The 26,747-nt window shown below is 39.5% G+C and overlaps 1 protein-coding gene across 6 annotated transcripts in view; it reads right to left on the bottom strand.

Moving 5' to 3' along the window:
* The window catches only part of NCKAP5 (NCK associated protein 5), a 223,919-nt gene that overhangs the window by 166,908 nt on the left and 30,264 nt on the right, over window positions 1-26,747 (bottom strand). For all 6 annotated transcript variants that reach the window (XR_012581905.1, XM_074547930.1, XM_074547932.1 and 3 more), the window contains exon 3: window positions 5,715-5,848. Coding sequence is in view for 5 of the 6 variants with exons in the window: in XM_074547930.1 (XP_074404031.1) it covers window positions 5,715-5,848 (134 nt within the window). In the remaining variant the exon portion in view is untranslated. The remainder of the gene's footprint in view (window positions 1-5,714; window positions 5,849-26,747) is intronic.

The raw sequence follows: 26,747 nt of genomic DNA, 5'->3' as shown, positions 1-26,747 counted from the left end.
ATTACTGGGTTGGTGTAAGAAAATACTCTGCTGGACAATCATGGAACTCAAACCAGACTGATGCTTTTAAAAAAACAAACAGCCTATTATTTTAGCAGAGTCATCCGTGACAGAGCCTAAGAGAACATTTGTTCTTTCCTGGCCTTTTTCTCACCTGTTCTTATCTAGTTTAAATCTAATCAATTTAAGGCCTTTATCACCACACTGTCTGGGTACTTCCTCCAGTTCCTCTTCAATATTCTTTGCTATACAGTTATTATGAAATGTAGATAATTTTTTAAAAGACAAAGGTACACAAACAACCTGAAGTAGAGAATTTCCCATGTTCAGGTTCAGAAAGATGGATCTGATTTTTACATGAATAAACTACACTTGAACATTTCTATTCCAATAAAACAGGAAGCAGAATATCATTTCATGTCTGAGAAATCAGTAAAAGGCAATAGATGCAAACTTGCAGAAATATGAGTAAGATGCATCCTGTGAGCACACAGACAAGCCAGACACAGGATTTCCTGAGCACACAGATCACCCTGCTTTTGCCTCTGGAAGATAAAATTACCAATTTCCCTGGCCCCATGCAAGAAGCTTTCAGCAGCTAAGGGCTGTCATGAAACACCACACATGATTTACCAGTGCACTGGTACTGAAATAGGGCTGGCTTTTCATGTAGCCTCAGTGCCTTCAGAGTCCACAGAAAATGGAGAATTGCAGGTCCTTTCCTGTGCATCTTGAATAACACCTGGAGCAAAGCAATCCTTTGCTCTCTGAAAAGTCAATATACTTCATGCTATAAAATCTGCTATAATTTCTGGTCCTGGCAGGAGTCCTGTGTTTCAAGTTTATCCTGGTTCTTCAGTCGCTCTCTGCAGTCACTCTGAGCTCATTGCTTTTGTTCTTTCTCAGCTTCAGTATGAAAATATTATTTCAACCTGATGGCTTCTGATACGAGAATGAGAATTTTGTTTTTGAAGAAAACTGAGCCACCACACTCATTGAAGGTTTTTCTCATGTGCATATACTTTCAAAACCATCATATTCATACACTGAACTAAAGAGTGGAAAAAAATGGGTCTAGTATCAAAAATGACAAAATTTTCTTTTTACTTTTTGCTGGTAAAACAACAGGAAACCAGCAAATTTAGTACAAAGCAGCCCAGAAACTGAGTGGGGTCAAACTCAAAAACTTCAGGCAATCTTTTCTTTGGGCTTGGTTTCATGAGTTTACCAAAGTCATTCCTTTATTTTCTGTCAGGTGAAAACTATTCACACAAAAGCCCTTGGATCTTAAAATGGTTCTTGACAGTTCTGAGTAACTGTTATAGATGAAATATGTACCTAAGTGTTGTAGATGCACATAAATTAAAATGTAATGTACTCACCCCAACAGTGTTAATCTAAAAGAAACTTCATTCTTTAACCCTGTCAATTCTAATCAGAAGGTAAGATCAATACCCTAAGCAGTAGGTCAGAGCCCCAGCAAAGCAGCATTCACACCATATCCTGAGGCTTGCAGAGCTCAGCAGCTTCCCCCACAACCCTGACACCCACCCTGCTGCTCAGGTGGAAGAGTCAAGAGTGAAGGAATGAAGTAGAGCCTGGGAAGGAGGTATGGGTGGGAACAAATGTTTTTAGTTTTGTCATTGTTTGTTGCTACCCTACACTATGTTGTTATTATATTTCTAGAGTCCCAGCTCTCAGACTGCCACAGCTCTCAGCTGCTCTATCCTCTATCACATTAGGGTCATCACTTGTTGTATTCATGCTGTTGTTACCATATTTCTAGAGTCCCAGTGACCTCCAGATTGAGCAGACCTTGGAAATTACAATGTGATGACTCCACATCAACATGCTGATGCAATGCATAAAAATCTCCTTATCACAGCTGCAAGGATTAACAGTTATCATTCCCACTCACCTGTTGACAAGACAGAGTGGAGCTAGGGGAATTACAATAATTGGAAAATACATGAAGGATGTGCCTAAACCTACAACCAGACTGTTCTTTTATGCCAAGTGTTGTAGCAGTCATATTTTCCCTTGTCAGAAGCAACAGGCTTAACCCTACAGTCAATACTAAAGGGAGAGGAATATACAGTTCAATGAGAATTGGACTCATCCCATTCACAGGGCCCTGGCAGATCAAAAAAGGACCATTGCCTACTTTTCCAATAACATCTAAAAGCCTAAGGCAATTTTCCAGTCACAGACATTGGTACCAACAAACAACACAACTTTAACTGAAATAGTTTTTGAAATTTACCCAAAAGGGATTTTAAGATTTGATAATGGGGTCTTCAATTACTGTTTCCAGATACACGTTATAATAGTGTTTATTGAACTTGTTTCATTCAGACCAAAACAGTGATCAAAGTAACTTAAGTAAAGCTACTTCTTTTACTGCTTTAACATTTAATCACAGTTTAGTCACCTGAACTGTATGCATTCCACAGACAAGAAGTTCTATTGCTTACTGATGTACAGCAAGGAAATGCAATCAATTTATATTGTGTCTATTAGTGTGCTTTTTACAATGATACCATAAATCACACCTACTGCTGTGGGCAGAGCTGCTGCATTTCTGTTCCTACTGCTGCCGGAAAATGCTGAAAGCAGGAAAAGCACAGCTGAAACCAACAGCAAGGAGGTAAATGAGACAGTGTACAACAAAAATAGGAAACTCAGAGTGCATGGCACTGTCTTGGAAGAAACTGGGCTGATTTCTTTTTATAGGGAGGTCTCTGTACATTTGAGAACTGTGCAGCTGTACAATGCCATGCCAAAAAGAGCCTTATGGAATGTAACAGCTGCAGCAAAGCAACAGATCTCAGTAGGTTTAAGAAAGAAAACATCAAGTATTTCAACTCGAGGTGAGATCATACTAAGGCAATGTAAAGATAACAGCATCCAACTACAGTGTAAAAACCCAACTTGAGTATTAAATATTTTTCCTGCAAGGTTTCTCCACACCTCAAACATATTTCATCACTAATAAAATTAAAACTCAGATTTAAAACTACACGGACACATGTTACAATTCTGGAAAAGAAACTTCAGTTTAAAAGCTCTTTCAGCAGGTACCACATATTTATCAAACTAACTACTGTGTCACATTAAGGCTCTGGCAGATTTATGCAGGTGTTAAGAAAGAGAACTTCGATTTATTTCAGACTACTGGGCTGAAATATTGCTTACTGGGTAACAACAGAAACTTCATTCAATAAGAGACCCCTCACCTTCTGAAGTCCTCCATCTCAAGCCATATGCTTATATGACAGATTAAAGTTTCCCCACAATTTCATTTAGGAATAGGGAGCATTGCTCTCCTAATTACAAAGGTCGACTTACAGATTACCACCAACTACTATACTTCATTCTTTCCATCATGTGAAGAAAATAGTTTGAAATGTAAATAAATATATGTAGAAATGTCTAGGTAAATCTTCTCAGTTCAGGAATTACACATACTTAAAAGATTTATGCTGTAATATATGTTCTTACATTGATCTATCCACATCTGAAAGATAGAATGTTTGAGCCCAAAATATTATTCTCTAGTCATTTTCTTCACTTGGTTTTAACATTTCCTCCCATCATCATTTGTCTTGTCCTGTTTAATTGTGCTCAAACTAAGCAAAGGTTGCAAATCCTTCAAACAATACAGAATCTTTAGGCAGCACAAGATTATCCAGCTTCCAGTTCCATTGTTTGTTCAAACAGGATAAGAAAAAATACACTCATTTAGAGAGAAAGTCTGTTTGTGTAAGCAAATATCTTAATAGTCTACTAAAAATCAGCAAAAATAACCCCTAATATTCATCATAATAAAATGATGTAAAATAAAACAAAATATTTAAAGTGACATATTCTCTTCCTAGTATCTGGCCTACAGTAAAATAAAGCCACAGCCTGATAAGGCCAGCAGGAGTTTTCCTCACTGGAATAACATGGCTAACCAAGCTGCCATTAATGAAAAATGAAATTTAAGTTTGCCTTCAAACAGTTTAGCCAATGTGCAGACAGCCTTAAAAAGAACATAATGCTGATTTAGAGGGCCTTCACCTTTATCTAAATCAGAGGGACAGACATAAAGAGACAAACAACTTTAATTCAAAGAACTTGTGTCCCTCTGCTTCTTGATAGACCCGAGCACACTCAACTGCAAATAGAAGTGAAAGAAAAAGAATGGATTAATTTGAAGATAGTGGACTTCAGGGATCCTGACTAATAAAATAGTTTTTCTTTTCAGAAACAGGCAGAAATGAATCAGACTACAGCAGTTCCACAGGAATAATGAAGAGCTCTCTTGAAAAGATCGGAATATGCATCAGTTAAAATTTTATGAAGGTACTGGGAGCATCACTCTGGAGACTGGCTCCCCCTCACCCCTTCTTTTTTCCTAACCATGGCTCCATCACCTTCAAAGTTAATTTCACAGGTTTCTAACTATTGCAGCAATAATACTGTCCTAAAATGAGGACCTCAGGAAATTCTTCCTCAAACAAAGATTAATATACTAGAGAGCAAAATATTCTAACCAGGAATACTCATGGGGTGGATTTATTTTGTGTATATTACTCCAGGAGTCTCATCAGAATAAGTAAAATTGAAACTGAGGATCAATGAAGAGGAACAACAGAAAACTAAAAAACTAATATCCTTAGCATTTTTAATGGAGATTTCAAAATTAACTGAACACTTAAGGATTTTTGAAATAGTTTTTTGAATTCTGCAGAGAATTAATGCAAATTTTTTCCAAACACAAAATAACAGAGGAGAACAAATTTTATTAACGCTGTCAATAGTTTTTGCAATGTTGCCTAGAAACCCAGATTCAAATCAGAGGAGCAGCATGGCAAACACCAAGGAAATAAGGGAAAAACCACAAAAAATGCCCAAAGCAGAAAACTCTAAAACCACAAAGAAACATAACCAATAATAAAAAAAACCCCTCCAGGTTTTTTTCAACTTATTAAACTGAACTTGAGCTTTTAACAATTCAGTGCTAAGGGAAGAAGTTAATATTCAGCCTTGATGGAAAATATACATGAAATTCCATTATTTCTTTTGATTTTTTGGATTGTTTTGTTTCTGTGCACATGACAAAAACAATGAAAAAAAAATCTGTTTGCTCTACAAGATCTCATCATGCATCATGAAAACAATAAATAACTCAAATCCTTACTATTATCATACGAATGGTTTGTGTTAATCTCTGTTCTAAGCTGGTTCTCTTGTAAATGGAGCTTTGCTCTAGCCCAAAGCTTTGGCCCAGGAAATGCAGGAAAAGATTTGAAGTAGGTCCAAGCAGAAGGAGCTTGCCCAAAGGCTTCTCTTTTTCTTTCCCTCTTTATTCAGATTGATCAAACCCATTCTTGCTTACAGGACAAACTGACTTACCAGTGGCATGCACTTCTTGAGAACACTTAAAAAATTATTGGGAATTCTATAAAACATAAAACCCCTAGAAATGAAAATTTTCACCATCCCATAAAATGAGGGCACAAACCTTTTCAGTATCCCAACAATCATTTAGCCAAGAGCCTGTGGTGTTCATGGAATTTCCGAGGGACAGCACGTTTTGCCTTAGATTAGATCCATTTGAGTTATCAACAGGTCTGGACAAAGGATGTTTCTGCCATAGAAAAGCAGAAACCACCTGCACCAAAGGATGTTTCTGCCATATTTTGGGTGCAATTTATGGTGGTGCATACCTGGAAAACTGCTCCTGCAGCCCCCGCATCTGGGCTCTGCTCCGCTCCGACTCCAGCGTCACCTCCCGCAGCCTTTTCTCACTCTCGAGTCTCAAATGTCTTTCTTCCTCCAACTCATGTATCAGCTTCTCACGCTGAAATGCCATAAAAAATTATTCATTAATTTTACACAAACTACACTTTTAGTAAAAAATGAGATTTAATTTGGGAAAAATCATCATAAAATCAAAACAATCACCCTACGAATCCAGTGCCATCTTTATTGCACAGCAATGTTACAGAGGGAAGAATTTTTTCAGAATATCCCACCACACTGAGCTACCCTTCCTCAGCTCACTCATGGATGCCAGGAAACTGAAAAACAAACAACCACCCTCTCCTTCAAAGTGCTTCTCCCTTACCTCTATTCAAAATAAATACAAAAAATTATATTTGAGATTGTGACCCATCTTTCTTGAATGCAGACATGGGAAAAATGAAACAAATCAAGAGTCAACTTATCACCCATCCCCAAATGTCTCAACCTCACAAGGAGGAAATTCTACAGCCATTGCTTTTCTTGTTTTGGCTGGGAGGAGAATCTCTATCATCAGAACAGAGTTTATTTGAATTTACTTCGTGAAATACTGTGATAATGAATATGTTTTTTAAATCTGAGTATAAAATAAACCAAGAGCGATAAAAGTGTCATCAATGTTACTAACAGCTCTCAAAGGCAAGTAGGACATGGGTTTTGCTAATTCTTAAAATGTAGGACCCAAAAACTCAACCCACACCAATCTACATATGTCATGGCCTAACCCTTTAAAAAAAAAACAAACCAGCAACAACAACAACAACAAAAAACATAAACAAAAACAAAAAAATAACAACCAAAAAAAAACCAGAAAAAAACCCAACAAAAATCATATAAAGCGTACCTAAAGACTTTAAAATCTTAATTCAATAGTGGCAAAATATGATTTAAGAGAAGAAGAAAAATTAACCTAAAATTATTAAAATGTTACTGCAATTTAATGTATTTACAGACTTTTCCATGTGACCCCTGTTAAATGGAAATGAAGTGAAATTAAATTTCCTCCTTGTGAATTTAAATGAGAAAAAAAATCAATAAAACCCCCAAGGATTTCACGTGGCACTACATTATTCTCTGTCAGTGATGGGGTTCCCATGCCTAGGAACAGCTTAGGTTACTGTAAAGCTACAGTGGGTTCCCCACACATCTGCTTGGTGCCTATGGCGCAGGGAGATTTGCAGCCTGTCAGACAGCCTGATGTAATTCCAGGTCTGACCTAAATTTTCATGGCATACCTGCAAAAATGTATATAAAAATTAACCATACAGTTTCATTAGTAAATAACAGAGGTAACTTAGAGATAAGGCATTAAGTGGGGGAGACAGGCTATTTGTACAAATCTCACAGCTATAAATCTTACTGGATAATAATTTACAATAGCAGTAACCAGGGGACCAAAAATATGAACATTGCCAAGTGGAAAACGGATCTTAAAGACAGTGATAAATAAGCAGATGCCACAAAGGGAGGCTGCAAAGGTTTAAATGAAATATCTATATGCTTGTGAAAAAATAGGGGGAATTACTCAGAGAACAGAGTGGTTCTGTCTGGTTGGCCATATGTAATGCCTGGAAAATGGAAAACTGCACAAGAAGAAACAAATTACTGGCAAATAAATACATTGTTCTAACTGAATTAGCTAATCACTGTCCTTAGTGTTACGTAGCCATGTCCTGCCAGGCGCTGAGTAATCCTCACTTTCTGCAGAGAGTTCAGCACCAGGCAGAAGACAGCACTTGGCTCACAGAGGATAGCTCAGGTTAATGATATGGGAGGAATATTCACAGCAGTCAGTATTGCTCCAGCTTAGATCCCATCAGTGCCAACTTCAAAATGATCCTGCTCCAGGAGCTCTTGCTGAATGCTGTCAGCATCTTCTCTTGCAGGGAAGTTTCACTGCTGCTGAAGGGGCATCTAGGACCACCCAAGTCAGTGGGTAACAAGGAAAATGACATAAAACAAATCTATAACTACCACCTAGGACTTAAGAAAAGCTTTCAGAAGATACTGAAACTGTGCTTAAAACCAAATATGTAGCTGTTCCTTCAGGAACTGAGAAGCCACCTTGGAGGAAACTCTGGTGCTACTATGAACATGTGAGTGGCCAAGCTGACCCAAGGCTGTGCCTGAGAAACCTGACACAGTAATGCTAAACTACAGCAATGGACTGCAAACCAGAGATTCAGCCATGCCTTCAAGTTTAGTCAGCATCACAACAGCCACAATGATCTCATTCTGATACAGCAATGTCACAGCACAGGCCACAGCCAAGACAGCCACAATACACAGAGCACCATCATACAGTTTCAGAAGGCTTTAAGCATTCACCCAAACAGAATAACACCATACCATTTCAGAAAGCTTCAAAACACATCAGAAACTTCAAGCGTCTGCCCTTCTTGTTCTTTAGCCCAACCTTTTATAGCCCTCCTGTTGATGCACTGCACCTGTGTGCCCTCTGTTCCCTTTGGTGGTTGGTCAGTGCCCCTGGGCACTCCATGGCTCATTGCTGTCAGTGCTGTTCTCCTGCTTTTCACAGCTTTAAAACCATGTGGGCCAGCCCCACTCCCAATTACCACAAAGTGTGTACCTACACAGCAGCTACCTCTGCATGTCTGCTACGCTGACCATGCTCTGGTCCCCAAATGAATCTTCCCACATGATTTACAAAGTCAGATCTCTACAGGCAGGGCAGACAAAAAGTGACACTCTAAAAAGAAGATGAGTCTCCTCTTCTCCATCTCATTGTCAAGGTGTTCTGCAGGCTGCTCACAGCTCCACTGCCTGTCCTACAGAAGATCTGTGCTGCACCTGCAGCCACGCTCCTGCTCATCACAAACCCTCACCTTCTGGAAGAGAACTGCATAGACAAGCACAGATTCACAAACCCAAACTTCTTCCTACAGGTCAAAGAGCTGTACAAGCTATTTCTAAGTTTCATTTACCTCTTGCTGATAGGTCAGAGAATGCTGTTGCTGCCATTTACTCCTATTCACATGGGGAAGGCTGAGTGATAAAACACATCCTACACAAAGAGATCAGCAAATCCACATGGGGACTTTTTTCTTAAGAAGAAAGAACTTAGGAATTACCTTAAGAAAAGCACTCTTAAACGAGCAACACATGTGAATTACAAGAACAATAACATTTCAGGAATGAAATCCCTAAACATTAGGAAATTCTGAAACGAGTCCAGTTCCAATTCAGCCACCTCATGGGCAAGAATTACAATACGTTATTAGTTACATGAGCACGTAATGTTGCTGTACAGAACTCCTGCTCCTTTCAGGCTTAGGATGAACAACAAACCATTCACAAGGCTACGAGACCAGAAACAACAGCACTGACCTATGGCCCTGAAACTCTGAGTTCTCTTCCTAGCCACCAAAACCCTCCTGCATGAATGGGGCCAAGACTTGCCCACAGGACATCTGCACAGCAACAACACCATCAGCCCTCACTGCCAGGATTCTTCACAGGAATTTATTGGCAACCCTGCAGCGCTTCTGCCATTTCTTGCAGGCAGAAAGCAGATCTGCTTTCAGCCAGATCACAGACAGTAAATACTGTGAAGTGGGGAGAAAAAGGTGCAAGAGACCACCCACACTTGGGAAGTTTTCAGTCTGCAGGACACAAAACACTGAAGTATATACTACGCACAGAAAGTAGCTCCCAGCAGTAGTGACCTTATCCACCAGAAAAGAGAACTAGATTTTTATTCAAACTCAGAAAATCCATAATGAAGTGTCAGAAGAGAGAAGTGAGCCTAACATACAGAAAGGCCAGGATTAAAAAGAGATTTTTTTAGGTTTTTTTGTCTCCTAGAAGAAGAAAAAATATCCCTGAACTTTGCAGGAATTTTGTGCTGACATAATGCACTTTATAGGCTCCTCTGTGCTAACCCCTCTTTATTCCTGTGCAAAAAAAAAGGTGTGTGAGAAGAAATAAACAGAACTGGTTAAAGGTTTTATAGTGAATATAAGTTTAATAGAAAGAAATATAATTAGCATGCTATGTGAAGAAAAGGTTGAATAAAAAAAGTGTCATGTGAAATGCTTCAGTACATTTTAACACTAGAAAAATCATTGCCATTTTCCAATGAAGTTATGTATTCCCACTTGCCTATTCCTCTTTAATTGCAGATTCTTCTCTCCACAAGCTCTGCTCAAACTATTTTTCCCTGCTTCCCCTCCTTGCCTTCTGCAGCACAGCTGTACCCTTCCCTTCTTAGAAGCATAACCTTTACTCGATTCTTGCTTCCCCTTTTCAGCCTCCCCAGAGAGCCTGACTTTCATCACATCACCCAGACAAATTCCTGATAACTTTCCAAACAGGCAAAAAATTCATGTGAACAAACTGGAGTGAAAGACAGTGTTAGCAAACTCCACTGATACTTTCCTGCAAGTACCGGAATATTTTAACAGGGAACAAAGTTTCAGGGGCTGCTCATTATGCTCCTGAGGCAGAGCCTGCACTTCAGCAAGCTCCTTCTTGTGTAGCTGTGGAAATGTTCGTGTCAAAATGTTTCATTCCTCACCCAGGCAGGGACACGCACCTCATGTTAAGTCATCTTCTAAAAGTTAAGGAAGGAATCCAATCTGAGCTACTCGCGATCAAAACAAAACGCACGGGAACTATTTATAACTAGATTGGAAGGAATGCATGTGTTTGACAGAAAAATGTGATTTGTTCCCCTGCACTCCATGAAGAGACCAAGAGGCACCATTGATTCTCAGAGTTACTGGTTAATAGCTGTGCTCACAGTCTAAGGACTAACCCTGTGCAGCCACACAAGTGTCTGCCAAGAGGAGCTCAACCATTTGTGCCTCCCTTAATTACCTTGGGATGTGCCACAAATGTCAGCACCCAGTTCTTTCACGTTCTACCAAAGTGCAAATGTCAGGAAGTGTGAGTGTGGATGGGGCAGGTGGCAGCCTGGAAGGCAGACATGCCCATGGTGCTGTGGGGTGAGGGATGCACAACAGCTCCTTTGCTTCTGCACAGCCTGGCACCAGCACACAGAGGGAATGTGTGGCACAGCAGGGTTTGGCACAGAAATGCTGCTGTCTTACCTCTTTTTCATTTCAGGGCTATTTAATTGTTAACTTTAAACCTAGACATGGATGACACTAAAGCCTTCCATGTCAGGGACTTGGAGTTTTACCTCCTTTACCTGTTACTGCAGGTAAATTCATCAAACGTCTCATCAGAATGGCAGGACCAACCTCATGAAAATACTTCTCAGAGAAGTACTTGGTGATTCCTCCTCATTAGAGTCAAGCATTTTAGTAACTCAAGCAGATTTCTCATTCTTCATGTCCCTATCTTGGTGTATAAATCTTTTTGTAATTTTTTTGTACCCCATGTCCTGCTGAACATGGGAAGCAAAAGTAAAGATGACCCAAGGTTGAGGTCAGCCTATCACATCAGAGCATTTTCTTTTTTAACTTGTTAATTTATCTTTCACATAAAAAATTATACCATCATAATCAATAATTTTATCTGTATGTTAAAGAAAACCATGTATGTGTGTGTAAAGATTATTGCAAGTGAAGAATTAGAGGTGTGGGGTAGCACACACACCATGCAGGCTGTACAGGGCATTGTTATCCATCAGGGACAGCCCAACATTTCCATTAGGAACTGCTCCCTCCTCCTTCTGTTTAGCTTATCCTTGGCTCTTATGAAAAGCAGCTCTTCAGAACAGCTAGATATAACCTGACTGATTAGTTCAAATATCAAAAATGTCTTAAAAGGGGGCACACGTGAAATCTCATCATTAAGGTTATATTATAGTAGGGGATAGAGCTACTGATTAAGTAGAAATAAAAAATCCTCTAGTCTTGAATTTGTTCTTTGCTTCCTCTGTGCATCATAAGAAAAGGTTTACTATGGTGTTGCTAATTATGCAAACATGGGACCAATATTTTGTCAAAAAAGTCTACATGACAATATTTAGCACAGACTTAATGTTGCCCAAAATCAGGCTAATAACCTTCACATTAAATTTTTAACAACTACTTTAAAGCATTTGCTAAAGAGGGTCACAATTTCTGTGTAATTAATATTGATTTCGAACAGATACTTTGCAATGAATTTAAATGCTGGGAAGAAAAGATTAAAATATTTTTTGGTTTAGAGTTTGAAGTACAATTAAGTCATTGCAAACCCAAACTGAGTTTTTATGTATTTATTTTTAATGCATTTTGTGATGCTGTTCCTCTGATACCTTGCCATAAAAGTCAGAATTTAACAGACTCATAGCCTGGTTTACAACACAACATCCCACGAGCCAGAGAGAATGTAGACACAGAGTAGACAACAAAGACAACTGAATGAAGCAAACAAATAGCAGCTACTAGAAGCACACTAAAATTAGTTTTTCTAGCACAGTCAATGCCCAATACTCTTTATGAAAAAATGTGCATATTCAAAGTATTCAAGCCCACTATTTTTCACCTTTGTATCCCTGCAGGCAACAGCCATAGAACAGCCTGGGACAAGAGATGAGAGAGGGATGGTGAAGCAGTTCCATTTTTCAATAATCAATTATGAAATATTAATTGAAATAGAAACTGGGATTCACAACTTGGTCTCCCAGTTGGTTTAACAAAGTAACTCATTCTTTCTGATGCAATGAATCTTTAATACTCCCAACAAAATGCCTGGTGATGAAATGGTATTTGTTCAAGTGCCACAAAATATTCCTGAGTCCCAGCTGCTCACAGCCCAAGCAGCTGGGGAAAGGGAAGTACAAATGTTCCCTGTATTACGGGTATTTTGTAAGAGCTTGTGTTTGGGCTTCCAAATCAAACAGACCAAGGTGGTTCTCCCTCATCTCTCTCACACAGCAGGTGGGTGGAATCCCTTTGGTGAGATTTTCCCTCTCTCCAGAGGCAGGTGGGCCTGCTTGTCCCCCTCCTGCAAGGCCCAGTGCTCTCCCCCCAAACTCCTCACATGCAACCTGGCCCCAAATCCAGCACACAGGATATCACAGTCCCCTATCTGAACCTATCTCACTCACAAATGACAGGAAAGAAATGTGATTAAAAACCAGAGAGCATGTACCATTTATTATTTCATCACGAATTGCACTGGGTACTGTATTTTTGTTCAAATTGAAATGAGTCAAACTTCAGTGTCCTTTGTTTGCCACTCATCGATCCCTGTTAAACCAAATGTTTCTCATTCTGCAATCAATACTTCTCTGCAAAAATAAACCCAGGCACTGACAAACAACTTTGCAGAACATTGCAGCATTCCTTGTAGTGGACTTTGTCAGCATGAAAAAACATTCCCCCATAGAATGGGGAGAAAAGAAGTGCACTGCTTATTGTGCTTATTACAACTTTTACAGGCTGCTTAAAGCTGAATTATTTTACTGAAGAAAGACTGATTAAATTAATCAGGTATTGAAGGCAGGGCTTTCCAACAGTGGCAGTTAATATGCTTTTGTCCCTCATTACCTTTCTCAGCTACACTGGGAATACTGACAAATACACTGAAACATCCAAAGCCTTCCCAGGGATGAAGTTACAAGGGTATTTAAAGCACAGTGAAGCACTGAAGTGAAAACAGCAATAACAAACACTTGGAGGGTTCATGGAAGGAGAGGTAGCTTCACTTCCACATCTCTTCAAAGTAAGAAAGTTAATGGTGAGGTTCTGTGCCTGCTTTGCAATCAAAATGAATTTTTTTCATTTCACCTTTCACCTGACAGATTTGCATTACAGAAGCTAAGGAAGACATTGCCTTGGTTTATATTAAATCTCTACTTTTTTCCCCAATTATTTTATGATGTAACCATTTTCCTTAAACTTATTCCTGCTACAGCTTTGCAACAGTAAGATATAAATAGTGTAAAAAGCAGTATCCTAATTTTAGACTGGTATCTTCTAGCTTTTTCATACCAGTAAGAAAAAATGATGGCTCTTGAGAATAGCGTACTGCTCCAAAAGTGACAGGCTGCCCAAAAAAAAAACCAGAGGAAAATCTAACTGACATTAAATAATTTGTTTCAGAATTTTCTAAAAATGCCTTGAAACCATCTAAAATTAAATAATTTGAAGCAAATCATGCATTTTCCACTACGAAATTTCTTAATGCTAGCACATCTGTCTCTTTAGCTTCATCTCAGACTAGCACGGGTATCCCATTACTTTCAGATGTAAACCTCAAGCTTTTCTTACCTCTACAATGAACAACAAAGCAGGAAATGCTCATTATTATTATTATTATTATTATTATTATTATTATTATTATTATTATTATTAGTGATATTTTGGTGACAGCAGTTTACACACTTCATATTGTTGGGTGATAAAGCTGCTCCAGAGCCATTCAAGGAAATTAGAAACTGTTTCCTAGTGTAGTTACTCCTTCTGAACAAAATAAGATGCTAGATTTCATTGTGCACTAGCTCAAAATTGCCACCATGTGGAGGGACAGCAACTTAATTTAGCATTATTTATACTGCATTGATATGGTTTTAATTGCATCTGTGCGACAGAATAACTGCTGTGCTGAAGCTCCTTTATCATTGCAAGCCCACAATTAATCTGAATTAGGCAGGCTATTACCCCAGCAGTACTGTATATATAGCTGGAGTTGTGATAACATTTATTTTACAAGGAAAAAAAAAATGAAATAGCTCATAAAACCTATTGGCTGAGAGCTGGATAGTGAGCACCACTGCCTGCCCATCCCCTCCAGGAGCTGTGGTGAGCAGCCACTGCTCCAAAAGGGAGCTCTGACTGCCCAGCAGCTCCTGAATTCTGTGAAACACGCAATGACAGGCCACCAAATATCAGAGTCATCTTGGGAAAAGAGATTAAATAGCAAAAAATGCCCCTCATAGTCAATGAGGAATTAGCAGAGTGAAGTGGGCTCTGTGTCCTGGGGACATACACAGCTGCAGCAGCAGGGGCACAGGTGGGCTCCACACAGCTGGAACACCTGCACCCAGCAGCCATCACTCCCTCAGCTCCCTAAAGCTCAGCTCAGTCATATTTGCTATGTTGAATGGAGTCAAGTAATACATATAATTATAATACATATTCTATAATATACTTATTATATAAATATTATATATATTTATAAAATATTATCTATTTTATTTAAATATATATTTATACATAAGTATTATATGTAATATCTATAATATATAATATTATGGATATTACATATAATATGTATTATATTATATTATATTATATTATATTATATTATATTATATTATATTATATTATATATTTTTATATATTTATTATGTATTATAAATATATTTATGCATATGTATATGTATTATATATTTATGCACATTTATATTTATATAAGTGTATATAAATATATAATAAATATATCTTTATATATTATATAAATACTACATATATACTATATATATTATTACATATTAAAAATATAATACATGTTTCGAAAATCTTGTCTCCCTAACAAAACTATTGCTATTTAGTCAAATTCACAATTGCTAGCCCAAACTTGCTTCAGTTCTTAGCAGAATTCATGTCTCCATTCTAAACATTATTTTCTTACAGTTTGAAGGGTGTAGAGAGAATATTATTAGTAAACTTGAAGTCCCACATTGTCAGGTCATGATTATTTTTTTTAATTAGTAATCTTTAAATGATAACACTTTTAAAAATGAATTTGCAAATGTAATTGAGCTTTTAATAGCTTCTACAGACAGCAATTAAAGAAATCTCATTCCTCTAAATTAAACATAATGAAATATTTTTCAAGTTCAAATAAAAATTTGCAAACTGTATTAAGATAGATATAATCCATATGAACACTTAGTATGTGAAGTAAAAAAATTCTGTCAATAACAAAATTAGAAAGAGTGGCACTGCTAAGGAAAAATAAAGGAAAAAAAATTACTGAAACATCTTAGATTACAGTGGGCAATTATAATTTCAAGCTCTTTGCTACATGTTTTGGTTTTTTTTTTTTTTTTGTAAGGTGACTTGCATTACATTAAGATTTCTAACTAGGCATAAAGCTGTTTAGGATTTTTTTTAATACCAGGTATATGCAATATCTTCTTATTGCACCAATATTATATAATCAAGGTTTACAAAGAGCCTTGTCCATTTCAGCTGCAAACAACCAAAACTCCCCAGTCTCTGTTTATGTTTCCCACTTGTTTGACTCCAGAAATTTTATAATAATGGTGTTTAAACTATAAAACAGCACAAAGGAGTGTGTCTAGAGAGTAAGTTGCAAAAACCAACCACCTGGGCAAAGTGTCAGTTGTTTGATTCAGTGTCAGTTGTTTGATTCTCCTACAATTTTCTATCAGATCTGCAATTCTCAAACATTTCCTGAAGGGATATCAACGTAGCAACACAGAAAACAGAAGGTAAAATGTTGTCTGGCAAAACAAATGCTCCAGCTCACAGAAATAGAACTGAGGTTTTGGAACTTGAGTTTATCATAAGAACAAAACTGAATCTGTGAATAAATAAAACTGGCACAAAACCATGAACTATAACACAGGTATAGCCTGCATTTGCACATCTAAATGCTCACAGACTGAGTTCAGAGCTGAATGTTCTGCTGGTGACAGACTGCAGGCTTCCCATCCACTTTCTAGTGGATTTATTTGAACAAACAGGCCATGGAATGAACTCCCCACTCACAAAGATAAGAAATAAATTAACCCAAGATAAGAAATAAATGATCCAAGAAGGATCCAGGTTCAAGAATATGCCTGATCTCATGGGACTCTATATTTGGCAGGCAGAAACTCCCTCCTGGATCAGAAGACTTGCAGCGAGGGCCAGAAGATTTGTGTGAAGTTCTCTCAAGTACAAGTTCTTTGCATTTTTTGTGACCTACAGCAACAGCTGTGCTCTGTGTAGGTGTACAAGATGAGCCTCAGGCCACATGATTTAAAGTAATTTCCACACTTGCACTTGCTGAGGTTACATTTAATTTTTGATGTGGCACTGGTTTCTTTTATAGCTAAGTAACAGGTATTTGCTGTCAGTTTGGATGAAATTTCAGCCTAGACACAGACTTCAGGAGGAAGGAGAGAAGAGAATCCTTGAGGTCTGAAAACCAGGGTATCCCACATGCAAGATGTACAAAAGTGTTTTTAAAAATTCATGTATTTTCCAGGTGCTGTCTTCATTGTTTGGAGTGTCTATAGAAGACAGTTCCATGAACTGTGGCAAACAGTGGTGATCTCAGAAGACTTATTTAAATTCCTTTTAACCAGGTTTATTTTGATAAGCCACCATGCAAACATTACCACAGAACAGTATTTTTTCCATACTTGCAAATGGCTATGAAGGCCAGACAGAGTGGGGGGAGAGAAGTGAATTGAAGACTATGAATTCATAGTCAGGCTGGAGTTTGATTTCTCATACATTAATGCATGTCCATTTAGAAGAACTTGTTAAAGTGGAAGCTGATTTAGGAAGGTCATGGAATAGAGAGGACATTATTGAGAGAGAGATGGAGCTAGGAACAATTTTCAACAAGTTTCAAAATATAGCTTTGCAAAACCACTAGATATTTTAGAGAATTAGAATTGTGAAAGATTTATTGTAGTAGGACCATGTGGGGTAGAAATATAGGTGATTTGTGTTAGAAGTAATAGCAGCATTGTGTGGCAAAGGCTAATAGGCTGAAAAACATGTATAATGTATTGTAATCAGGAAATAGGTTGGCTTCTGATGGAATGGCATTGAGTTTTACACCTCTTATGAGTTTTACACCTCTTATGTCTCACCCTTCATCAAGATTGATAATGGATCTTTTAAAACACCTCTCAACTGCCCCACAGAATAGTGCCTAGGAGAAAGAAAACAGAATTTGTGAATGGGCGGAAGAGAAGGGACAGGTAAAAAGGTGACGTGTCATTCGTGGTACACTTGCACACCTGGGCTGGCTTTTAGCCTTTGGAATCCACATGAAACAATGCAGGATTTCCTGTTCCACTCTCTGCAGTGTGCAGGAAGGGGACACAGAGCCAGGGCACGATCCAGCCACCAGGCAGACCCAGCTGTGCTGGTAGCCAAGGTCCCTGCCCCAGACTGACCTCTCCTCCTGATGAGCAGCTGGAGGCCACCAGGCTCTCCAGCCAGCAGAGAATTGCTGAGAGAACAAGGCCAGGCTTAGCTGAGCCCCAGCAGGGCTCTGAAGTAACCTGGGATGCAGCAGAAGATGGAGCAGCAGCACAGTCCCAGCCCACCCAGCCAGGGTGACAGTAACCCCCAGCAGGGACACAGCCACGTCCTAAATGGCCCCTGCTAATCTGCAGTGCATTCTCTGCCCCTGCCCAAGGTGGCCTTTAGATGATAGGAATGCTTTCTTTGCCAAAGGACTGAATGCTCACACAACAAACGGGCACGGGGCTGAACCGAGTGTTTCCCGCTCGGATCTGTGCTCTGAGATAGGAGTTAAGGCAGCAGGATAAAACCAGGAAAAAACACTTCTGAGAGTTTTATTTGGCCAGATTGGCCAGTGGAACCCTGCTGCTCCAGGGAGCTCTGGGATTTACCCACAGGCGAGGACAGTGTGTGGTATTTTGCCCTGATGCTGGGGGGTGTTAGGGCTTCTTCACTGTCTGCACTCCTCATTAATGTGTTCGTATTTCTTGCTAGTAAATAGGATGTCAAGGAGTTAACTGAAATAGATCTAAGGTTAAAGAAAATTTATGAAGCTGAGAGAAGTAGAACCATGTCAGTCAGAGAGCAGCTCAGAGCAGTCAGCAGTGCCATCAAACCCCCACAGATCTGGGATAAAACAATAATTTCATTTTCACACACACTCTTCTATTTGCCTTTCTCAGCTGACACATTCAACACCTCTGGCATCACTACTTTGCTGCTACCTTTCCATACAGCATTTCTTTTCCTCAGGCTCTTTAGAGCACTCCTCATGAGCATGTCAGATTTTATTACAGTTTTTCTGTGTCCACTTGCAGAGCCCATTTATGGTTGGTAAGTAACTGCAAAAAAAGGTGCCTTATTTACTCAGCTGTTGCTTGCATTGATTCCAGAGTCCTACTGTTTTCATTTTCTGACAAACGTGTCTGTTTTCCATATTTACCCCTCTAGCACTGCAGGCACTGCCATAGGCAGTAGGGAAATGCTGTGGTTTTTCTGTTTGCTGGCACATCATCTGTGGTATTTTTAACAAAGCTGCCACTACAAAATCTTTATAAGTGCTGACAACACAGACACTCAAAAGAACTGACTCAACTTTCAGGGGCCAGCCTGAGTTTAAAGGTCTGGTACCTGGCAGAACATGAAAAAAGCAAAACCCAAGCAATTTTTCATGCAGTTTTTAATTCATTTGCTGGCAAAAAAGAAATAATTAAAAGACTTTTCCTCCACCTGATATACTTTTGCACTATCAGTTTTCAGTAATAGGTCCATATGAATTTCTGTTTGTGTTTCCAGAGACCAAATTCAGCTCAACTCCAAGTGCCAGCCTTTAGAGGCTTTACGCCTTTAGTCCCATTTATTACTAGCACAAGTAGCCTGGATGCACTTGTACAGCTGAAGGTCAGAACCAGATATAAAAACTCTGACACTTAGTTCTCTGGTCTTCACTACCACATTAATCTTTTTATGCAGGATTATCTGTTTTATTGGATTTAACCCTAGTTTATCCTCATCTATTAACTGCACATAGTCACATACACATCTTATTTAAGACAGAAAATAACAATCTGGCTTTTTTCAACTTAATAGTGAGTGCTGACAATTCTAAGTGTTAGCTTGACATTCCTGAAGAGAAAAGATATGTTTCCTTTTCTACAGAAAAAAACAACTACTAGAACCAAGTAGTGCAGCTCTACCCTCTTCTGCCACTTCCACCTTCAGCACTTAGCTGAAAAAAATCGGCAGCTATTAGACTGAGCAGAAGTTCTGCTCCTGGACAATAAAACACATTATCACATAATTAAAAATCAGGAAGGACTTTGCATGAACATTTGCAGAGTACTGAAACAGGAGTCAGGAGAGTCATTCTGAATTTTTTAGTATGTTTTGGCCAGCACACTAAATTTTCAGATCATTTCTACACATAGCTCCCTTGTCTTTCACTGGGGCAGAAACTTTAAAAGCAGGAGAGTGACCCCTTTGCCCTGAATCAGGGCAGCCCAGGGATTCCAGAATCCCAGCCATGCCAGCGTGTGTACAGCCCACTGGGCACAATGAACAGTGGGTTAGCAAACTCTTTGTAATTATATAGTATTTCGTTCTGGCAAGAAAAAAATTCTCATGCACATTCAGAGAACAGGAAATATGCTCTTCCCCAGTGCTTCTGGGGACTCCTGCAATATATTACCAAAACAAACAACTCCTGCCACTCACTCAAGCCATCAAGTTTGACATCAAATTCAATACAGGAGAATTATGAACAAACTTGTCTAAAGGGGCTGAGAGGATCCACCCACACTGCAAATGACCATGCAAGCAGAGCTGGGTTCCTGGGAATCAGGTGCACAAGGCTTTGGCTTTAGCTGCTGTGGGTTTATGGGGACCAATGCCACCAAGCACTGCTGCTCCTGCTCCTGTTCCTGCCCAGGCACTAAGCTGCAAGCCAGTGGCTACATGGAGACAGCAAAACTATGACAAGTTTCTCCTTCCTGTCTCCCTTTACACGTTAAACACATTTCCAGAGCTGATATTCTTGTTTCTTGTGGCTCACAAGAGTATTTCGGCTCACCTGCTCATGCTCCTTCTCAAGCTCTTCCTTCTGATGTGTGTTAGATCACTTGCAGTCTTCACACCTTCACTTCCACTTATCTCCTCCCACCTATTTGTGAACAGGTTTCCCTTATCCACTGATGGAAGATACAAGCACTGTACACCTGCCTTTAGACTATGAGAGCTGGCAACTCTCAAAGGCTAGCTGTAGTATGAAAATAATTTTCAACTTCTCACTTAGTGCATGTATTTTCTGACGATATCTCCTACATCACAGGTTTTCCCTTTCTGGGTGGTTAATTAAGAACAACATCAGGAAGCAGTACACAACTCAAGATTTCCAACAAGCACCTGGAAATTCTGACCTGCTCCTCTAGAGACATCCATGGAAAAAGCTTCTTAAATGGAAAACTGTGCCAGCCACTGCCACAGGGCAGTTTTAATGCTTACCACCAGGAAGAGGAGGTTCCCAAGAGATAATGATTTTTCCCCAACACCCAGAAAGTATTTCTAAATAAGCAATGTAACCATGGATGCCAATCACAATGTGCATCATAAAGATGTAATTACACAATGACAGTGGTGTGAACAGCACACACTGAGCCAAATCCCCTCTCACTATTCATTCCAAGCCCCTGGGCTGTGACTGTCCATGGCACACCAGCACTCCAGGATCCAAGCATCAACAGAACCATTTAGGAGACCTTGCCTCTTCCCCAAAGAGTTCACTACCTACACAGGCAAACAGACAAACAGCAGAAGAGTGACAACAAAGCCTGTTTTGCAAATTAGATCAGAAATTTAATATTTTCCAGGATTATAAAGGATTTAGGTGGCAAAGGTAATTACAGGCCTTGTAGGACACAAAAGTTAAAGAACATGACCATTAATGAATGTAGTGAAGAAGGGTTTTAAGCACCTGGTTATTTACAGTCACACAGCAAGGTACTACATGGAAAGCACAACTTTTCCATGTAGTTTGGAGAAGGAAGAAAAGCCACTTCACAGCCAGGTAAGGCCCTGCACCAGGCCTGGCACCATCATTAATTTCCAGCCTAACTAGAGAGTGCATCATGCCAAGCGGTATGGAAATAACACAATCCAAACATCACAGTCATTCCCACAGTCTAGACAGTCTCCTCTTGCAGGACATGCAAGCAAGTCTGACCACCAGCTCCAGACTTGGAAAATTGTGTGATGAGATCCTCATTATGAAAGATCCCGTGGAATATCAAAAGATGCCTTATCACAATGCAATGGACACGGAGCCAAAACAAACAGAAAGTATGGAAAAGCAAGTTCCTGACAAAGCAAAAACTGAATTAAAGTTTATGAGAACTGGACTTGGGAGGGAAAGGACAGGAAGAATCTCAGTTGCCCAAATTATATGAATCTGTACAAAGCTAAATAGGTTTAGTACAAGAAGACATTACTTCCTTACTACATTTTAATATTTCTTTTAAATCTTGGAGAGAAGTTGCAGAGAGATGAGATTATGCTCTGCCAAGAGAAAAACAACAAAGAAGCTCATGGGACTTAATGGCACAAAGAATATTGTCCAAAGTATAAAGTCCAAATCTTTTTCAGATGAGCTGTAAATAGTTTTACTTGCAAAGTGTTCAGTGGACAGAATTGGGCCAAGAGTTTTCCCCAGTTTCTGCTGTCTCTCTTTTATTCACCCTCAGCAGAATATTTTCTGCATACCTATGTTGTGTCACTGCCCAGAGGGAGCTGAGAAGCCAGCAGAACCTTACCCTGCTCTCCTGGTGCTGTGGGGCAGTTATGGATCAGGGCTCCCTGGGCTGGATGCTGAACAAAACCTTGTTGCAAAGACTTAAGGAGTTTGTACTCTCACATGCAATTTAAAGCACTGCAATTTAAAGCACTGCAATTTAAAGCACTGCTTGAGCTGACTCGTTCCAAGGGTCAGCGCTGACTTCACAGAACAAGCCCCAAGAACACTGCATGAATTTAAATAAATGGGAAATTAATAGAAGCAGCACAACCGAGAGACTCTTGGTATATAAATTTTGTCCTTCCTTGTACAGGAACTTTCTCTCCTTCCTGCTAACCTTTTCTGCCCCATGCAGGGAAAAAAAAAACCCTTTAATTAAAAAAATATTAAAAGAAGTCTTAAGAAGATAAATTACTGGATTTCTTTCTGTTCCCCAAATTAACCACAGAAACACACCTTTTACAGAAGCAACTGCTGTTATTATAAATTCTACAGTAATAATTTAACTACTGGCCACCAAAAAATAAACCAAACAAACCAAGCCCAACAAAAATCTAGCAACTTCTTTTGCTTCTTGTAACACACTAATTTCCCCAGGTACTTCAAGAACAAAGTTGCAACACCAAGTATACCACAGCAGTTTCACTACTGTTAATCTGTATAAATTTACCTTCCTAGTTTGCATAAAATTAAAACTGTTGGCCCAGTGCACACATTCTCCTTTCCTGTTCCTCATCCTTAGATGTTGTGACTAATTCAGTCCTACCTGAGATCCCTTTTTTGCATGAGCTAATACCAGAGCAGAAATGTTCTGTATTTTCAGATCAGGCCTGCAGATTGGTGGCCCTATTCAGGTCACCCTTGCAAAAATATTAATCCAGTGAGTGTGTGGCTTACTTGAGTCAACTCCTGCCATTGCCTGGAGGAGCTCAGGATTGCAGAGCTTAACCTTTGATATGAAAATGTCTGCAATTCACTGTTATTAGTGCATGGGCACATCACTGCCATTAGGCAGTGAGGTATTGCCTGGAGCAGGATCCATCTGCTCCCAGTCATAAAGCAGGATTTGCTTCACGCTGGAGCCAAGTGCCACTCCAATACTCCATCCACCCATGGATGCTCTGAGACTGCCCTGCCCTTTCCGTACTGTACATCCCCTGCTTTGTTATCTAAAAATGGCAATATCTGCTGGAGGGCACTTTAGCCAACATGACATGCTTTCTACACATTGCCTCTGTTTTACTTCCAGACCTTATATAAACGCATTTTGATGTTGTATTTTTTTTTTTTTTTTACGTGTTCACTGATTTTTGCATAACTCTGTTTGACTTCTTTTTTACGTTGACTAAATACTTGCTGAAGAGTGAGACACCACTTCGGTGAGCTCCAGCTGAAGGGGAAAAGCTTATTTCTGCCTCTCTGGCTGGAGCGCTGGTGTTTCCGTGCCGGTGATTCCGGAGACGCTGCGGGTGCCGGGGGAGCAGCGCTGCCTTTGGAACGGCGCGATCCCGGCGCGGCCCGGGAATTCCGGGGGCGCCTTTCCCGTGCCTGCAGCGCCCTCTGCTGGCGGCAGCGGGGAGCGCCCGGCCGGGCCCGATCCATGGGGATCGCTCTCCGGGACAAACCGCGCTCCGAACTCACTGCCAGCACTCCGGCGGGAGCCTGCGGGACAAACCGCGCTCGGAACTCACTGCCAGGAGCTCGGAGCCTGCGGGACAAACCGCGCTCCGAACTCACTGCCAGCTCTCCGGCTCGGAGCCTGCGGGACAAACCGCGCTCCGAACTCACTGCCAGCCACAGAGCGACCCTGGCTTGGAACAGCGGCTGGTTCTGAGCACAAGCAATCGGGCTGTAAAATGACTGCTGAAAGTTTCAGCAACTTAAATCATAGAGAATACCTAAATTCATAATAACTTTAAAATACAGAATTTCTAAATATCTATATGACAAATGCATGTATTTTATGACTGGCTTTTCGCAAATACTAGAATGAATATTATATGTGTTCTGTTAGAAAACAATGCTGTATTAATTTTCTTAAGTACTGTGTTAAACACAGTTTTAGGTTATAAAAATTGTTAAAATAGAAACTATGCTATGTAAGATGCTTTGTTTAACAGAAAGGGCTTGCAGCGAGATAGCAGCCACAGGACACCTAAATCTTTCAGAGAAAGGGAATTTATTGCCTTCTCATCAGAAGAAACAAACTTCCCACCTTGAAGGTGCTGTTAGATTAGAAGGAAGAAGTTGACACTGACTAGACAGAATCCTGTGTTTGAATGGAATTTGTGCATCATGTATGAAGTGTATGAATATGCAACGGGCTATTGTTCTTAAGGGTTAATCCTTTGTTAACAGGTGTCCTTTTTCGGGCTCGTGATGCCCAGAAAAAGGTAGCCAGATGTCCATAACTCTTTGTTTTTATTGTCTCATATTGTCTTAATTCAATTTGTCCAAATTGTTATTACTCTAATTGTGTTACTATTTTTATAACCATTTTATTACTATTAAACTTTAAAAATTTTAAAAAACAAGTGATTGGCGTTTTTCACATCCACATATTTGCACATTTGAAGCAAATAGCAAAAGGTACCCAGGACATAAGGGTATATGTCCTGGGTAAAGGTATACAGGACATAAGGGTTTATGTTTGAAAATCACTGAAGATAAAACTGTGAAGTTGTGAATGAGGGCATTTGGCCTAATGAAGTATGAAAAACTAATGAGGTCCAGGAGCATTAAACCAGGCTTGTAAAGAATTTCGATAATCATTATTGATGCTGAAGCTGCTACTAATGTCACTGAGCTTCCATGAGGGCTGTATGATGGAGTTTCTGAGAAAAAGGAGCCAGACAGCAGGGCTATCTGTGCATAAATACACAGCTTCACAGAGAGGGCAGCACAAGGGCCAGATTGCTTTTTTCTAGTTTAGGATATTTTATATTCAATGAGACATTTCAAAACAGCTACTTGCGCTCTCTCTCTGCTACTTTCTAATTAAAGCACAGATAGATGCTTTCCTAGAACATAAGGACCCAGAAGGTGGGAAAGAACATTTAGCCTTTTGTACCTCATCTTTAACACTTCATTTATTACTAAATATCCTCTATTTTTAAATGACCTGGGTGCTTCTATAACAGCAGCCTCCCCCACGGCCGGAGGGGAGGGCAGGATTCATCACACCGGTGTCTGAGTGCCCTGGGAGAGCTGAGAGCACCAGGAGGGGTAAATGCAGCTCCCAGGAGAGGCACAATTTCCTACAGTCATGGGCTGCCTCTCCAAAGGTGCATTTTCAGCTTCTTACAAGGAATTTTTAAAAAAATAAATTTTGCTTTCTATCTTCATTTCACTCACAGCACCATCAAGCTGGGGTATAGTCTCTTTCTTCTCACCAAAAACTAGCACCCATGCTAAAAGCCTGAATGGGAGTAAAGAGCAAACAACTGAAAATGCATACAAACCCCCAGGTAATTTGGGAAAGATGAGAACGCAGTCAAACTTGCAACTGACTTTAATGCAATTTCAGTCAAGACCTTTTCTGCACTTCAACACATCCATCTCCATGTGAACACTCCAGTTTGGCAGTGCTTGATGAGAAGAGGCAGATCTTCTCAAAGCTGATTACAATTTACGTTTCAATCTGGCAACCAGAGTGGTTTGCACTTCCCATGGTTTTTGAAAACTGTTACATATATCTAAATCCACTACATTTAAGAAACTTGTAACAAGCAGAAGTGACTCAGTTCCTTATAATAATGGGACATGTTACTGACTCTGCTAGTTTTTTAAGCCTTTTCTATTTCTTCCACTCTTTATTTAAAAACTTGCAGCCTCCACTGTTTTACTGCAAAAACTGTTTGTAAAGCAAGAATTGTGCTGATCGCATCAAAACTCATTAATATAACTTGTTTTTCCATTATTAGCACCATCTGAGCCTGTTGAAAGCCTTAACCAGGGCTTTAATTTTTCCACAGAGAGCTTTAAATTAATTAGTGGTTTACATGCTAACAAAGAATCTGATACATTCATAAATCAATCTAATGCAGAAGGATTACCAGAGGGTGGAAACCTATTCAGTGGGGAGCTCACATTCACTTAACATGGTGTGTTTTCAACAAAAGGGTGCAGGTGTGGGATGGATGGGCACCAGGAAGAGCCCATGATAATCACTTTGCATCACTTAAAGGCGCAGCAGGACACATGGTAAATCAGAGCCTAGGGCCCACCCTAAGTGAAATCCATGTAGATATAAAAGACAGCAGCATCCCACTTTAACCTTCACAGCTAAATTGCCAGAGAGGTACAATTTCTTTTATGTAGGTTACAGGCCACTGAACTAATGGAAAATAGAGTTGAAGTGAATGACTTGGATGGAAAGAACAAACCAACAAAACTGTATAGCACAGATACAAATAAGGGTACCAAATAAAAAATGAAACTTTTTTCTGGGTAATTATTACACTTATTCAAGTTATCAAAATGTAATGTATATCTTTTTGGTTCATTTTAGGCTTTTAAACTAGTTTCTGCTAAAACAA

The sequence above is a fragment of the Zonotrichia albicollis genome, chromosome 10 (genome assembly GCF_047830755.1).
Source record: "Zonotrichia albicollis isolate bZonAlb1 chromosome 10, bZonAlb1.hap1, whole genome shotgun sequence".
Taxonomy (NCBI): Eukaryota; Metazoa; Chordata; class Aves; order Passeriformes; family Passerellidae; genus Zonotrichia; species Zonotrichia albicollis.
This window is presented reverse-complemented; position numbering and strand designations above follow the sequence as displayed.